At 40.0% G+C, this 16,562-nt stretch overlaps 3 protein-coding genes across 3 annotated transcripts; 1 reads left to right on the forward strand and 2 right to left on the reverse strand.

The window, feature by feature from the left end:
• Positions 1–387: 387 nt before the first annotated feature.
• Positions 388–1,356, reverse strand: PCOAH_00005080 (Transporter/permease protein; the record flags this gene model as incomplete). The annotated part of the gene is made up of 1 exon (XM_020057323.1): positions 388–1,356. The coding sequence occupies one exon, from the start codon at positions 1,354–1,356 to the stop codon at positions 388–390; it is 969 nt and encodes a 322-aa protein (XP_019912942.1).
• A 3,423-nt stretch (positions 1,357–4,779) lies between these two features.
• On the forward strand, positions 4,780–6,142 carry PCOAH_00005090 (Eukaryotic translation initiation factor 3 subunit I; the record flags this gene model as incomplete). The annotated part of the gene is made up of 3 exons (XM_020057324.1): positions 4,780–4,869; positions 5,038–5,083; positions 5,295–6,142. The coding sequence occupies 3 exons, from the start codon at positions 4,780–4,782 to the stop codon at positions 6,140–6,142; spliced, it is 984 nt and encodes a 327-aa protein (XP_019912915.1).
• Positions 6,143–7,888: 1,746 nt separating this feature from the next.
• Positions 7,889–16,295, reverse strand: PCOAH_00005100 (SICA antigen; the record flags this gene model as incomplete). Its single annotated transcript, XM_020057325.1, has 10 exons — positions 7,889–8,314; positions 9,018–9,502; positions 9,632–10,553; positions 10,760–11,467; positions 11,689–11,795; positions 12,155–12,752; positions 12,918–13,021; positions 14,416–15,193; positions 15,340–16,086; positions 16,218–16,295. 10 exons carry the CDS (start codon positions 16,293–16,295, stop codon positions 7,889–7,891), a joined length of 4,953 nt encoding a protein of 1,650 aa, XP_019912945.1.
• Between the last annotated feature and the right edge of the window lie 267 nt (positions 16,296–16,562).

Below are 16,562 nucleotides of genomic sequence, written 5' to 3' on the forward strand. Positions count from 1 at the left end.
GCCACAGGTACCGCATGTTCAAACATACGCACGCGTGTGTGTAGCTGGGGGCAAAAAGTGCTTAGTTGCTGCTGACGAAAGAGGGGTTGTACTTTCTGTCAGGGGCAGCAAAATAAAGCAGAGAAGAAAAGACGCATAAGAATGAGCAGGTGTCTAAGCAGATTAACAAAGCAAATTAAAGCAATAAAGCTGTGCAAAAAGGCTGTACACATGGCAACGCATGGGTGATAGAAAAATGACTAGCCAAACCATATGCACACGCCACCGGGAAATAATCCTTTTCCGACAATTCACCTGAACCGGTCAGGCAAAAAATGAGAAAAAAAAAAAAAAAACACACACAAAGCTGTATAGTGTGACAGGCAACACACACGCAAAACCCCCCACCTAGACAATGACCTTCGGTCGCGTGCACATATACACCTTGCTCATAAGGATCAACAGAAATTCGTTGTACGAATATATGAGGACCCCCAAAATACAAAAAAAAACTGAAAGGGAGGAGTGGAAGTTGAGGCATTGCTTGGAATCATATTTACAAAAAAAAATATGACTGAAAAGAAAAATAATGGCGACTTTGAGTCCCTTGAGAATTCCAACGGTCAGTGAACCGCTAATCTTCATGATGTACCACAGGGTGGACGACGTGATGAAGTTAAAGACGAAGAGTCCCAAAAAACTTAACCAAATGGTGTTAACGTTTCCCTTCTTCTTCTTTATATTTTCCATAATGAGATGATCAAAGTTCGGGATAGTCCATATGACTGTCCACAGGCTGACAAAGCAAAAGCTGAATATGCCCATTAAGCACACAATGTTCTGTCCTTCCATTTCACCCATGTACTTTTCGTTGAGTACAAATGTTAGTCCCATGAGGATATTACTCACAATAATTAAAAAAACTCCGATAATTTCTTCTTTGTTAATTTCAAATTTGAGATTATTCGACTTTATAGCTATGCCAAATGTTATTAATAAAATTCCAATCAACTGAAAACAGTTGATCTTTTTGTTCAGCAGTAGTCTCCTCCATATTGCTGTAAATATCAACGTGCAGCTGTCAATAATAATGTACAGAGCTGAGCCTGCATATATTAATCCTATTTTTTTTAACACTTGATTTACTAAATCCAACATGGAAACAAAAAAGATCTTCATCCATTTGCACTCTTTCAACTTTTGTTTCTTCGGTAGGAATCCTACAATTATCATGGACAAGTAGTGCGGCAGCAGAAATATGAACGTGCTGGAGTTGCCGCATCCATTGTACTTTATAATGTCGATGAGTAATGGCTGGAAGCAGTAGCTGACGAGGAACAAAATAAATGTCGTTCCATATAGTATTTCATTTTTCATTTTTTGTTAGTAAACTGGCGAGGCCTCGACGATATGTAAGTGCAATTGTGTGTTATCTCTTGGGGGAGGAGAAGTCTAACGCGGTGATCACCGTTTTGGATGTGTTCCTACTCTGGTAAGGCCGACTGTAGGAAACTAGAGGTAATCTTGCTTTCCACGTACGCAAGGCGAACATGTTCTAACACGTGGGAAAGCGTGTATAGTGTATAACCGCGGGGTGGGAAGAAATAAAAAAAAAAAAAAAAAAAAAAAAAATAGCACTAATTGGTCTGCGGTAATGTATAGGCCACAAATGGCACGCTCCAAACGATGGACGTTAGACCACGTGGCTTTTTTTTTTGTGCACACAAATAGGCGCACTACACGCTGTCCGCGAAAGGCACGGGCAAAAATGGAGCATACACTGTACACACACAAAGGGCGAGTGCACTTCCTCTCTTTCACTGCTCATCGAGCAATCATGAAAATGGAAAGTTTGCTCCGCGTGAAGGTAACTCCAACGAGGGGTTATTCAGATGATTGACGCGAAAAAAAAAAATGACCAAAAAATTGGGCGCCGTGCATATCCACAGATGCGCTAAGAAACAAATGCGAAAAATTTTGTTAGATGCTTTCTCAAAAGGGTGGGGGGCTATGGCGATGATTAAACATGTGAAGGAGGGGGGAAGGACCTATTTTGGGAGACGCAGCACATGTAAAGTTAGCGTGGGTAAAAAAGTACACGTGTGCAGCGGCAAACATTAAGCAGCCATGTATAACTCACACGCGTATATTCATCTAGGGACACACTCAGTGGTGGTGGGAGAGGGAACCTCTCTCTTCCGCTAATCGCGTCGAAGAAAATGAGAGGTTTTTCCTCCTATCGTTTTAACGCGGTCTGCAAACGTAACGATGCAACGACGCAACGGTGAGGCGAGAAGACCGACGGTTCTCAAAAGACTGCCAAGGGGCAAACGTCACAAGGGTTTCACAAATTTGTGTTGGGTTAGACGAGTGGGGCAGGGACGTGGAGACACATTGGGTCTCTCTCTGTGTGATACCCACACGCTGGTACAAGCAAACGTTCAGGAAAAACGCGCTCACGCATAAGCACAGGTATAGGTATATGTATAGGCATATGTATTTCATTCACTTTGAGTAAACCCCCGTGGGACATGGGCAGGTCTGGTCTATTAAAGCTGTGTGAACAAACAAGCAAGCGCCCCAATGCGTCAGGAAGGACTGAGTGTACAGGCAATATGTACACATGCGTAACCGCAACCACGTAAAAGGAAAAAAAAAAAAAGAAAAAATGAAAAAATGAAAAGAAAAGAAGTTCGCTCGGTAGCTCGCTCAGTCGGCAAGTACACTCTCACGTGCACAAATACACATTAACACTTATTGTGACGTATTAACAGATGAAAAAGTTAGCACACAGGATTGATTAATATATGAAACACATCGACATAGCCTAGTTGAATAACTTTTTTTTTTTTTTTTTTTTTTTTCAATTTGTTAGAAGGGCAATTTTTTCCTCGCAATAATTCCTTCACTTTAAAATGGCATTTTAAAACTCGCACTTGATCCTACAGTCAAGTCATCTCGTGGCATCGTAAAAAAGAAAAAGTAGGAAGAAGGGGGTACTTACCTCTCGTATGCTAAATGTAATTACGAAAAGAATAAATAAATTCAAACACAAACAAACGCACAAGTGCAAAGGTGCGGGGGGGCATTTTTGTTCGCTGATTTTTTTTTATTTTTTCTTCCACCCTTTTTTTTGCGTTTTTTTTTTTTTTTTCTCATTGCTATGCAGATCCGCTCTCTCCCTAATGTTGTGAAGTGAAAAATGGTAGCTGGTCGTGGCAAAGGGGGGTTTAGAAGAAAAAATATATATATACGAAGCAGTGCGTAGTAGGAGATAAACGGTTAAGTTACCTCTTATGGGAGCTCCGCGAACAATTAACGGGGGCATAAATAAGGTGTGGCTATGTTTTTTTGGTCGCTACTAGGTTTGCGCGAGGGTTGAGACCCTGAGGGGTAAGGAGGCGCAGGGGCGTGTTGGCGGCCTGCTTACGACGTTCTTGCGCAGCGCGGGCGGTATACATCGCATATAATATTACTGCTTGTGGGTAAATACATATATATATTTATGCGGTGCCCCTAGGGATATGTTTTCTTTTAGGGTTCGTTTTTCTCATCGGCGTTGCTACGAAAGGGCATACTCCGCTGGGCGCCATAAATGGAAAGAGCACCGCAGGGCGGGAGGAAAACAGAGGTCGCTTCTATTGGTTTATCCGTTCATGGGTTCTTCATCGGTTTGTCTATTGCCACGTTGCCATTGCGCGTTGGTAATTTTTTCCCCACCTCGACGGGGTAGTATCTCGCAGCTGTTCTTCTCACGGGGGGGAATCCCGCGATAGGCGAAGGGCAGATTGCGCGCTGGGTTGCCTACGTTTGGGGAGGTGCACTGGGAAAAAATGGGCGTAAAGAAAAAAGGCAAAAAAGATGCTACAAAATGCCGCTAACCCCCAGCAAACGGTTTGCAAAATTTACAAAAAAAAAAAAAAAAAAAAAGCAAAATTCGCAAAGTGAGAAAAATATGCGAAGGATAAAGCGAACGAATGGAAAAATAGCAAAGGAGGAGTTGCCATGCTGTGTAGTTAAAAAGCTACAAGAAATTTCCAAAAATTGAAAAGAACCAGCAGCGAGCAGCAAACAAAATTGAGAACAGCCGCCCTTTTCCCCCCACTCCTTTTCCGGTAAAATATTAACACAACCACAAGTTTGAAAAAAAGAGTCAAGAGTAGAACGGAGAATCTACAGGGATGATTCGCCCGCGGAGCCAACGTGCGTTGCATTCGCCTACATAAATACGGGTACCTTCACGTCGGTATGAGCTCCCACCCGTTCCCCTTCCTACTTCACCCACGTATACTTCCTCGCTGTCCCCCTGCAGGCACGGCTAAAATGACACAGGCATACAAGTGAGGAAACGCGCCGACAGAGTCACCAAGCGTAGAGCCATCAGAGCCGCGCCCAGCAGGATACATTCATGCCACGCTGAAGCGGATTCGCGTGAAATCTCCAAGTCGATCCCTGACGGGAAGAAGATATCATGCTCAGTGAAGTGTCAGCGCGTCACGTATCATAGCCTAGAAGCCCCGCAGGGGAGAACTGTTTAAGGAAAAAAAAAAAAAAAAAACACAAAATTGTGAAAGCGTCGAAGTGACCAACTCTTGAGCGCCCCGTGCTCGTTTTGAAGCTACTTCTGCAAACGGCTGAGTGTATACGCTACAAAAAATAACACTCATCCCTAGGAGGCAACGAACAAAAAAGAATAAAAAAAAAACTGCCTTGCCCAAGGGGATGTCTCTTTAATCACCCAGGAGGGTAAAAAAGAGTCACCCTTTTTTTAACCTTATCAAAAGAGTAGATACTTGCACAATGAAGAGGAAATATTTGTGTGGTCACAATCGTCCTCTGACGCACGTGAACACAAATTACGATGGGGACTTACTGTTTACCACAGGCAGGGTTAGTATTTTTTTCCAGGGGGGTGTCCTATGGTGGAGATTTCCTGCGTGTAGCTCCTCCTCTGCGCTTAGCGCGGATAAGCGTGGCAAACCATTGCACTGATCACGTACTTTACCTGTTTAAAAATTTCTTTCTTTTTTTTTCCCCCCCCCTCCTTCCCCATTTTAGGATAAAAAGTTCATTCTGTGGAGACTGGCCGATGGGAATCAAATAGGTAAGTGTAGCTAGTGACGATGGGCGATGATGTGATGCCATTTGCGGTGTTCTTTTTTCATGTGGGGAATGCGATGCGGGTGCTCTTCGCGTAGACGTGGCAAGGCGTCCCCAGGACTTGGCATCCCCATCACCACATGATGGGATAACCACGTTGTTGCATAACCACTTTCATTGCTTCACCGCCTCATGTGTTTGCTCCCCCCCCGAAGGTCTCTACGAATGCAGCGGCGCCGTGTACAACTCCGACGTGACCTACGACAGCAAACGGATCGTATGCTCTTCCGCCGCGAACAAGATATACATATTTGACGTGTATACTGGAGAGACGCTCACTGTAATGGAGGAGAATGGCCCGGTGCGTTTCGTGGAATTTAACAAGAATCCCCTTGACCAGAGCAAAATAATTGTTGCCACGGATAGACTGAAGGTGGAACACAAGCGATTCATCAAGTTGTACGATTTAAAAAGCAATGAAGTGATATGGAAACAGGAACACGAAAGTAGGTGTATCCAAGTGAGGTGGTGTTTTTTCGATAAACTAATTCTGTCTGCACATGAAAATGGAGAAATAATCATATGGAATGCCGAGGATGGACATCAAATGAGAAAAATACAAGCTCATTCAAAGGAGGTTACAAATATGGCATTCGACAAGGAAAGGATGATTATGCTGACGTCCTCTTCTGATGGAACTGCGACGTTAAGGGATGCAATAAACTTTGAGGTCATTAATGAGTACACAACGGACAGGCCACTAAACACGTGTGATATCTCTCCCCTTTTTAAGAATGAGAACAACCCCAAGAATCACATAATTTTAGCTGGTGGTCAGGCAGCAGAACATGTTACAACCACTGCCTCGGGGGAGGGAAAATTTCAGACACTACTGTACGATATCGTCCACGCAAACGAGTTGGGAAGCATCAAGGGCCACTTCGGAACTGTGCACTCCATCAAATTTCTGCCACATGGAGATGGGTTTGTGTCCGGGGGTGAGGATGGTTTCGCAAGGATTTATCACTTCGATAAGGACTACTTTATTGGAAAGTACGACTAGCAGAGCGGCCAAGTAACTGAACCGCGAAGTAGTCGAACTATTGTACTCATTTGTTTCCTCGGCCCCCATGCTGATGACACAACGGAAGCGCGGTACGACCCAAGCGACTCCTTCCATGTCGACATTCGTTTGTTTTTCCCCAAAAGCCCTTATAAACCGCAAAAAAAAAAAAAAAAAAAAAATGCAAAATTTTTTCCCTTTATTTTACTTCCTCGAGCGAACTCCCCTTTTAACGTAGTATCATCATTATGAGAAAATTCGATGCAATTTTTTTGTCATCTCCCATTTTGGCACCGATTAAAATAGTATATTAATTGAACTCTATTTTACAATTAACATAATAACCACGAAAAATATGTAATATTTACTGCTGAGGTTATTACGTACAATATGTATTAAAGAGGAAAAAATGTGCATAGTATTATGTTTAAGGTACTTTTTAGAAATTAAATGTAAATTGTGTGTTTTGTTTTTAAAAAGTAGGTACTAAGAATTACGAGGTTATAATAATTTCTGTTTAAAGGTGGCACACATTATTAATAGAGAATATTAATAAATTGTTGCCTTGTGAGAAAGGGAGTTCATTTTTCCTAGGTATTATTTTAAACTTAATGGAACTAAGAATGAAGTATCCTTATTGTGTTTTTACCACATTTCTAATGTCTCATAAGATAGCAAGTGCTTTTAGGCAACTTTTAAATAATTCAGCGTAAACTTCTTGGGTATATGAATTTTCAAACTTTTAAGCAAACCATATTTACTCTTTTTAAATATTATAATTGTTATTATAATATTTTATTATATGAGAAAAATAACTTCCTATTTTATTGCCGAAAAAATTGAAACACATGCATTGCACATATATGATAAGAACTGTTTGAGTGAGGAAAGAATTATAGGATTTTAAGGGAAGCGTGAGGTCATAAGTAATGTAAACTATAAATATGCGAACGTTATAATTTCATTCTATAGGGGTATTCATATACTGAACATTCATTACTAAAACATGTACTGCCGTTAATTTGGTAGGACGTCTATATAAACGGAACGGCGGGTCCATATTACCATTTATATGTAAGGATAGAATTTTTCGGGGGGGATCGTATAGAACTATTTCTGTCTTAGAATAACACTATGGTACATTGTAAGAAGGGGAAAATGCAAAGGGCAGCACCACGCATGTGTCTACGGGGTACATAGGTAGGTGATCCTTCTACGTATGCGTAAGAAGAATATTTTAAATATTCAGTAAAAAAATTTAATGAACATTTTAGATGTTCAATACAAAAAAAATTTCCCAACACGTGAAAATAAACTGAAAAAATTTTTTTTTCTCACTCACATTAATTACACATGAGCATGAATATTTTAGTGAAATACAAAAAAAAAAAAAGAAAAAACAAAAAAAGGAAATGTAGTGTGAACATTATAGCACATTGTTTATGTTCCTAAACAGAAGAAAGAAAAATGTTGTTACCATATGTGACTTCTATTTATATGCCTATATAACAATAATGTCAAAGTGTTTTGTAATAAATGATCCAAATAAATTTCCTTATCATACATATGTTTTCTTCCATTTCGCGCATATTCCTCAAAAACACACCATTGTTGCCAAATATAAGCATCCACAATTTGGCTACAAATTGTTTCTTCCTAAGGAAAGTGTTCCTAAGGAGGATGTTCCTTAGGAACGAAGTCTTCCTTAGGAACATCCTCCTTAAAAGCAGAGTCTCCCTCCCTAAATCATAAAACTGAACTTGGAACCTGTTCCTTAAGAACCACTTCCTTAGGAACACTATCCTTTGGGACCTTTTCTTCTTTTATAAATTCGCTTCCCATGAATTCTTGAACCAAAATTTCAAAAAAGTCTTCCTTCATCGAATGCAGGCCCCCTTTTTGACATTCGTTTAAGATTTCTAAATGAATATCAATAATGGTACGTCGACCAACACGATGACCAGCAGGGCGACCAACGCCCTGTTTTTTTGGGCTCTTCGTTCTTCCCGTTGGAACAGATCTTAGTTGTTTTCGTTCCTTTACTAAGGTATATTCATGTGGACCATCATCCTGGTCGTCCACATCATCAAGGAGTTGTTCTTCCAAAGCTGGAGGACCACGTACCTGATGAGCTCTTCTGTAACGTTTTCTTCTTTTACCAAGGAAAAAATACTAAAAAAAAAGGGTGCGAGAAAAGAAAAAAAAAAGGCTTTTTTAGGGTGTTAAAAGATATTATTATGATTATAATAGTCACTATAATATAAGAGCAATATGTGCAACTAAGGTAAAAAAAGGAAAGATTAAAAGATGTGTTCCCTTTTTTTTTTTTTTTTTTCTTTCTTTCTTTCATTCTTTCTTTATTTTTTTCCTTTCTCTTATTTCTTTTTTCCTTTTTCCATTTTTTTCTTCATTTCTTTTTTTTTCTGTATTCACACTTTAGGTATATAACCCCCCTAAACAGCAAAAGTACCAGTCCACATTGTTGTTCTTAAAAACCCTGAACCAGCTAAGTAGCAAACCACATTGTTGTCCTCACACATTAAAACAGCTAAAGATCAGGACACATTGTTGTTCTCATTCCCTGAAACAGCTAAAATACCAGGCCACATTGTTGCTCCTACAACCCGGAACATTAAATGTGAAATAGACCACGCTAAATGTGGAAACCTACATATATCCTAAATGTGAAATCCTATACATACATCCCCTAAAATGCGAAATCCTACGCACATACATCCCCTAAAATGCGAAATCCTACGCACATACACTCCCTAAAATGCGAAATCCTACACCTCCCCTCCCATTGATTCATTCACCTTTGTTTTATTTTTTCTTTTCTAATTCTTTTTTTTTTTTCTTTTTTTAATTTTCTTACCTTCCAAAGGAGATAACTTATGATAGAAGTACCAATTAGGACAGGAATGGTAGGAAGGTATGGGATAAGGAGATCGGAAGGGTTGACCATCCCTTCCTTCTTTACGCTGACTACTTTCAGAGTCTTCGGTGCTCTTAAAACAGAATTACGGCCTCCTCCACCTACTCGTACACTTGGACTCTGAGTACCAGCAGTGTCTTGACTTCTGGCACCACCATGAACCTGAGTTCTATCATCATCTACCTTTGCTCCCTTAGCTGGAATCTTCTCTGCTGGAGCAGTTTCCGTAGATGAGGGGCTACCCCCACCGAATGCATCGGAGAGTTCATAATAATGTCCGTTAGATTGATGGTTAGACTCGGGCTTGCATGTAACTTTGTTAGTATTATTCAGCGAGTTACCGGTCACAACTAAGTGACCATGGGAGTCAGCATCAGTTTGACTCCCACGAGGTTGAGGTTCCACGGGCGTCGCTTGGTATTCACCTTGTGGTTGTGGTTTAGGAGCAGGGGGACGTTCCTTTGAAGGAATAACTGGGGCATCTACGCCAGTAGATGGCGTTGTAATCTCCGTTGTACCTGAAGGAATAGCAGTAGTTTCAGCCTGTTTAGTACCTGGAGTAATGAAGATACCTTGGTCATATTTCTTATCATCCTTATTACTTACACTACTGTTATTTTTTTGAAACTCAGCATCCAAAACATCGAGACATGAAGCAGCATCTTCTAAACTATTAGCTCCGCTTGCAGGATCACAGTTCTTACCTCGAGCAGTACTTTCAGGAGTACCATTAGAAGTTGTAGTGGCGGCTGATTCGGGTTTGGCAGGAACCCGTTCAGGTTGTTTTGCTGGTGCAGATGCTGGTGCTGCATCACCTGATGATTCAGACCTACCTAGATTTTCTGTTGGTGATGATGATTGGGATGATTGTTGATCTCCGGATGCTGCTGATTTTTCTGGGGCAGGTTTTGCAGCAGCTGGCTTGGGTTGACATGCAGTAGTTATAGTACTTAGAGTTTGTGTTATTCCACTATCCCCGTTCAGCATCTCTTTCATCCTCTTCCCTATTGGGTCTCCGTCTGTATCCTGTATTTTGCAAGATGTATAGCTCTGATCCCTTTCGCACAATGGACACAAATCACCTTCCTCGTTGCATGGAGATGTGTTCTTTTTAATATGTTCACTCTTACCAAAGGCATGTTGTATGCCTTTTAATATGTCTTGCTGCATGGCTGAACATTTTTCCCCCATTTCATCAGCGAATATATTCAATAACATACAAGAGAAAGTTCGATGGAACATTTGGTCGTCCAGAACTTTCTGTGGATCCTTGCTGTCAGTCCCCTTTGGAATTTGATATATATGTTCTAATCCCAGAACAATAAATTTACAAGCCTTTTTGCTTGCTTCAGAATCTGGGCCACTTTTCCCATCTTGAATATTTTCACATAAACTTTCGTAAGTTCCATTCTTCTTACTTATAGCTCCAGACAAGTTCTTCAGTCTAGTCTCGACGTCCGGATTCCAAAATTGGGGCTACAAATACACATAAGAATAAAGGGGGAACATATATATATATCGATATATATGTATATATTTATATACGTCTACATATATACATATATATGTATATTGTACATATATAGTGCACAATATGTGGTTGTACTCCCCAATAAGGGCGTATAATATGCACACTATCGATTCCTTTGTCTTTGGCAACAGCACACAATAATGATTCTTACCCAGCGTGGCTTCCCTTTATTAATGTCTGGGTTTTTTCGGTTTTCACCCCACCTATAGTATATACATTTTACACGATCACATAAGGTATTGTTCTTATTTATAGTATTTATAGCATTCACAGCTTGCGTCACTTCTTGATCTTTGTTCTTAGTTGGGTTGAGCAGTTCTTCCACCTCCCCCTTCATATTATTTCCGTCTTTTGCGCACGTTTCATTGTTTTTTTTTTTATTTGTCCATAGATTACTATCCACGCTTAATGTGCAATTTTTATAGTTTGGGTCCCTTTCACATTTAACACAATCACCACCCTTACCATTCTGTTTTTCCGCACACCACTTATCCATCTGTCCATTTCCTTTAGCAAACATTTTTTGTATTTCTTTTTCTGTAATAAGACAGACTTGTCCCTTCGTTTTCTGTATAAGCATATCTGCATAAGCATTCAGGAATAGGCAATACATGGTTTGATCTGTTAATCTATAATTCCTTGCAATCTTCTTGTTCTCCTTTCCCGTATTCTCCTTAACTTCATAAATGTACTTTAACCCAGCAGTAATATAATTACAAGCCTTCCTTTTTGTGTCCGTTGTTATAGTATTCTTTTCATCAGCGCCCTCACACAGTGTACCCATGGTTGTGTGTTTCTCCACCATTTCCTTAGACAGCTCCTTCAGTCTATTTCTGGCATCCGTATTCCAAAATGTACACTGCACAAAGAAAAGGAAGCAGGAAGGAAAAAAGGAGAACAGGACATATAATGAATGACGGAATACACACACACATATATATAATACATACATATATACCTATATATAGTTATATATATATATGTAACATTTATAGTTGTCCCTTTCCGTTGTTGCATGTATAAGACACACGGTTCACTGAAATAAAAAGTTGACCAAAGTGAATAGCATTGTTCCCTTACCCAGTCCCGCTTATTCCCGCTGTTATCTATTCTGTCCTCGAACCAATTATGTGCTATGCACTCCAAACGATCACATAAGGTTTTACACCCCTTGGTGCAATCTCTGCCTATGGGGGGAGGAAAAAAAAAAGAAGAAGAAGGAAGGGGGGAAAGGGTGGGGGGAAGTGACAGAAAGTATATGAACTCTCTTGCGCATGATAATGGAATGATATGGTTGTAGGTTTGTCGTTGTTAGGTGGTAGGGTAGTAGGTTGTCGTTGTTAGGTGGTAGGGTAGTAGGTTGTCGTTGTTAGGTGGTAGGGTAGTAGGTTGTCGTTGTTAGGTGGTAGGGTAGTAGGTGGGTTGTTAGGTGGTAGGGTAGTAGGTGGGTTGTTAGGTGGTAGGGTAGTAGGTGGGTTGTTAGGTGGTAGGGTAGTAGGTGGGTTGTTAGGTTGAAGGAAGGTTCGAGAAAAAATATTTCGCTTACATATGCTGTTCAGAGTTCGTTTTACTTTGATATCCTTTTTAAGTAGTCCTTCCACCTTGTCCCCTATCTTGGCTCCGTTATTGTCTTTGCCTATTTCGCACTCTTCACTTTTGTTTTTATTGAACAGTTTTTCCTCCACGTCTAATGTGCACTTTGCATAGCTCGTATCCCTTGTGCATTCAACACAATTATCCTTCCCTCCCTTGCACAAAATATTCATTTGTTCATTTCCTTTTTGAAATGCTTCTATTATTATGTTCTCATCGATAGGGCATGCGTCCTTCGACCTCTTGACCAATTCATCTACATAAATATTCAGTAAGGCACACGACATAGTTTGACCAAATATTTGGTTGTTCTTCTTTTTTTTCGCAGCATCATTCCCCTCCCAAGTCCCATATGCTTGGATTTCGTAAATACGTTTTAATCCTTTCACAATGTATTCACAAGTTTTTCTGTTTGCTTCCTTATGCGCTGTACCATCTTTGTCCTGCCCTATATCTTTGCATATGCCGCCCTCTCCGGTCTCTGCATTTGTCATAGCTGCAGACAAATTATTCAGTAGCTCACCTTCGATATCATTATTCCAAAATGTACACTGCGCCAAAGGAAAAGGGGAAATGGAATATATATATGCATACTCTATGGGTATACATAGGATCTATGGGACGACCTTTCTTCTTTTAATTTTGTATGGAGAATACTACTCTTCCTTATAGTGGTGCCATTAATTACAGTGGACAATATCTTGTTTCTCACTTACCCAGTTCTGCGGTTGTTTGCCTGGAGTTATTCTGTCTTTGAACCAATTAGTCGTTACACATTTCACACGATCACACAAGGCTTTCTTCTCCTTACAGTCTTCATCTACAAAGAAACGAATAGAGAAACAGTGAGGTAAGGAAGGTGGGTGTATGAAGGCGTGTGAAGGAGTCGTGGTCGTAGGGTAGATTCCTTCTTTCCCCTTCTTAGATCATCCCTCCTTTCAACTTTTCTTCCTTTTCTTTCCTCCCTTTCGCTTCCTCTCTTTCTTTTTTTTCTACACTCTTCTTCTACCCTCCTCTTCTTTCATCTTCTCCTTTTCTTCAACCACCCTTTTATTTTCCACTTTCTTTTTCTCCTTTCTTTCTTCTTTTCTTTTTCTTTCTTTTTGCATGCATCCTTCGGATGCACCTGAACGGGTGCCCCTTGTCCTGGTCCTTCCTTTTGTCTAATTCTCCCCTTTCATTGGTTCACCCCCCCCTGTCCGGTTACCTTCCCCCCTTGTCCGCTTGTCCCCCTTCTCCAGTTATCCCCCCTGTTCGATTCACCTCCTCTGTCCGGTTTGTTCCCCCTTGTCCGGTTCCTTCCCCCGTTGTCCCGTTAGACCCGTTGTCCGGTTCCCTTTCGTCTGTTCTGTTGTACCATTGTCCATTTTCTCCCTTGTCCAGTTCACCCAGCTTCAGGTTCCCCCACTTTCTGGTTTGCCTTTCTCCGAGGAGTTTTTTCCCCGAACAGGCAGAAGTACCTCTTTTAATTTATCGGAGTTAACCACCTGTCTGCGAGGAAATTTTCCTCCTCAAAATACCCTTTCTTCTTTTAAACACCAGACCACAAACCCTGAACCCTAAACCCTAAATCCAATTCCTATACACTTACACCCTGATCCTCCACTCCTACACCCTAAATTCTAAACCTAAACGTAAACCCGAAATCCAACTCCTACAACATGAAACCCTAAACCCGAAGTACTATTCTCCAATTTTCCACTTATTCTCCACACAACACAGCTATTTTCCACCTTATCCTTAACCCAGGTCTCATCTTACCCTTAACCCGGAACCTACCTTCCTTCCTCCTTCCCCATTCACTTCCTTCATCCTTAGACCCTTCCTTCCTTTCACCACGAAAAACATTCCTTCCACCCACCACCCTTAACACCCCTAACACCCCTTTCTTCCACCTACCACCTAACAACCTTCCTTCCACCAACACCCACCCTAACAACATTCCTTCCACCAACCACCACCTAACAACCTTCCTTCCTCCATAGACCTTTTCCTCCTTCCGTAGAGGTTGTTCCTTCCTTCTTCCTTTCTTTCCTTCCTTGTTTATTCCTTCTTTCCTTTTTTCTTTCTTCATTCTTTCTTTCCTTATTCTTTTTATTCGTTCTTTACTTATCCCTCATTCCTTCTTTTCCTTCTTTCCTTTTATTCTTTTTCTTCTTTAAATTTCTTCTCCCTTCCCTTTTTTTATTTAATATTTTTAAAAATATGTTTTACCTGCTCTACTTGCTGCTTTCATTTTCTCTTGTACTATTTTATCGTCGACCTTACTCCCTAGGTCATCACCGTCCTTAATTTCCCCTTTCTCTATTTTTTTCAATATTTCATCTGCACCTTCGTGCGATACAGTTTTGCCTTCTTTCATTATTTTTTTCAGTTCCTTTATACTTTCATTACCCTTCCCTCCTACACTATTGTCCGCCTCCTTCTGCTCACTTCTCTGTTCACTCCCATTTTTTCCTTCTTCGGTACTGCAGTCATTATTCTTCATTATTCCTTCATAGTTCCTTATTTTGCTTTTGTCCCATTCATTCACCCACTCTCCTATGGTTTTACCTATTAATTTTCCCCCTAAAGCAGTTTTCTCCAGATCTACGTTATAGCACTCCTTATCCGTCATTTTCATTCCTTGAACCTTCACTTTGTCCTCTACCACTTTTGATACATGTGGAAGTACCCTATCAAAACGGCAGTGCTTTCCATATAGTGCAATTAATATTATATTCCCAACTAGACACCTTAGATATGTAGTTACCTCATCTTCACCTGCGACTTTATCCCTTATTGCTAATTTTTGTGTTAATCCATTTGTGTATAACATCACTTTTAGCATGCCCTTGCATAATCCTTTGTCCTTGTCTTCCCATGGTTTTATTTCTTCTCCACTTTCCTTCTTCCCCGTTGCGCATAATGGTGCTATTTCCGGCTCCTCACCTGGTCCAAGTGTTTTCATGAGGTTGTTAAACATTTGCCCCAAACCTGCCCAGATTCCTATCTATAATATAATAAGAAGGAAGAAGTAATTATACACACATATATATGTGTATATATGTATATATATGTATATGTAATACATATTCCTTCCACCCTTCCCATTTCCATTTCTTTCTTTCCTTTTTTGACATATATAAAGTTCTTTACCTTAAATTGGCCCACATTGGCCATACCGTGTTCTTTTATCCACCTTGGCAATAATTGGGACAGGAATTGAAATTGCTCTTTGGTCATTAACTTTTGCTTTGATTGTTGATCCGGTGATGACCCTGTACTTTTGGTACGAATTTCATCCTTTATTTGACTTAAGATTTCTTTCACCCTAGCGTTATCGTTAACCCTACCCACGGCGGAACGATCCTGCCCTCCTTCACTACCTGGCTTTCTTTCACATTTCCCTCCCCATGGTAAATTATTCACCATTCTTATAATTCTTTCACCCTTTTGTATTTTGTCCAAAATATGTTCTAAGACACTTTTATCATTAACACGCATAGGATCCAGTGTTCCATATTCACATGCATCACACTCTTCCCCTGTGCTCATCTGTTCACAGAAATATTTAATCTTACTAAATGCATGTGTCATTACATCAGCAGCTTCACAGTACATATCTTGGTATATATAAAGCCATACTTTCATGATTTCGCACCGTACATATTTCTTCATTTTTTTATTCCAAATTTCTGTGTCCCCCTCTGTCTTTGTCAACTCTTCTATTTTCCATAAATTCTGTAATAAGAAAACGCACCATGTTTTCGCTCTTCCTTCTATTCCTTTTTTTTTCACAGTAATGTCTGCGCATCCTACTTCTCCAATTCCACTATCATTCTTCCCACCAATTCCTTTCATAAACTCGTCAACATATCCCTGCAGTTCTCTAAATAATTCCCCCTACAAATGAAAAAATTACACACCTATATCACTCTTCCTGTATATTCTCATATATTATATTCATTGTAATATGAATGTACAAACAACGATTTTAACATACTGCTAAAGACACTCTTAAATTCTGCACATACCGCATCCGTCTCTTTACTCTTTCCTTTTGAATTGTACCATTCATCCACCAAGTCCTCAAACTTTTTCGGCGGATCCATTTTTACCATCTATTTAATAACTTCATCGCATACTAGGTAAGAATAACATTTCATCCAGCATTACATGCAACACATTGCTTTCACCTACATTATTATTCTTTCACTGGCTCACTTCCAGGACGTAGTATGTGCGGAAATTTTCATTCATTCATTTTTCCTTCATTCTTCCCTTTTATATATTTCTACAGAACTTCATTATACATATATTATATATATATATATATTTCCCCTTTAGTCACACTATTCATTCTCTTTTTATCATTTTAT

The sequence above is a fragment of the Plasmodium coatneyi genome, chromosome 3, assembly GCF_001680005.1.
Source record: "Plasmodium coatneyi strain Hackeri chromosome 3, complete sequence".
Lineage (NCBI taxonomy): Eukaryota > Apicomplexa > Aconoidasida > Haemosporida > Plasmodiidae > Plasmodium > Plasmodium coatneyi.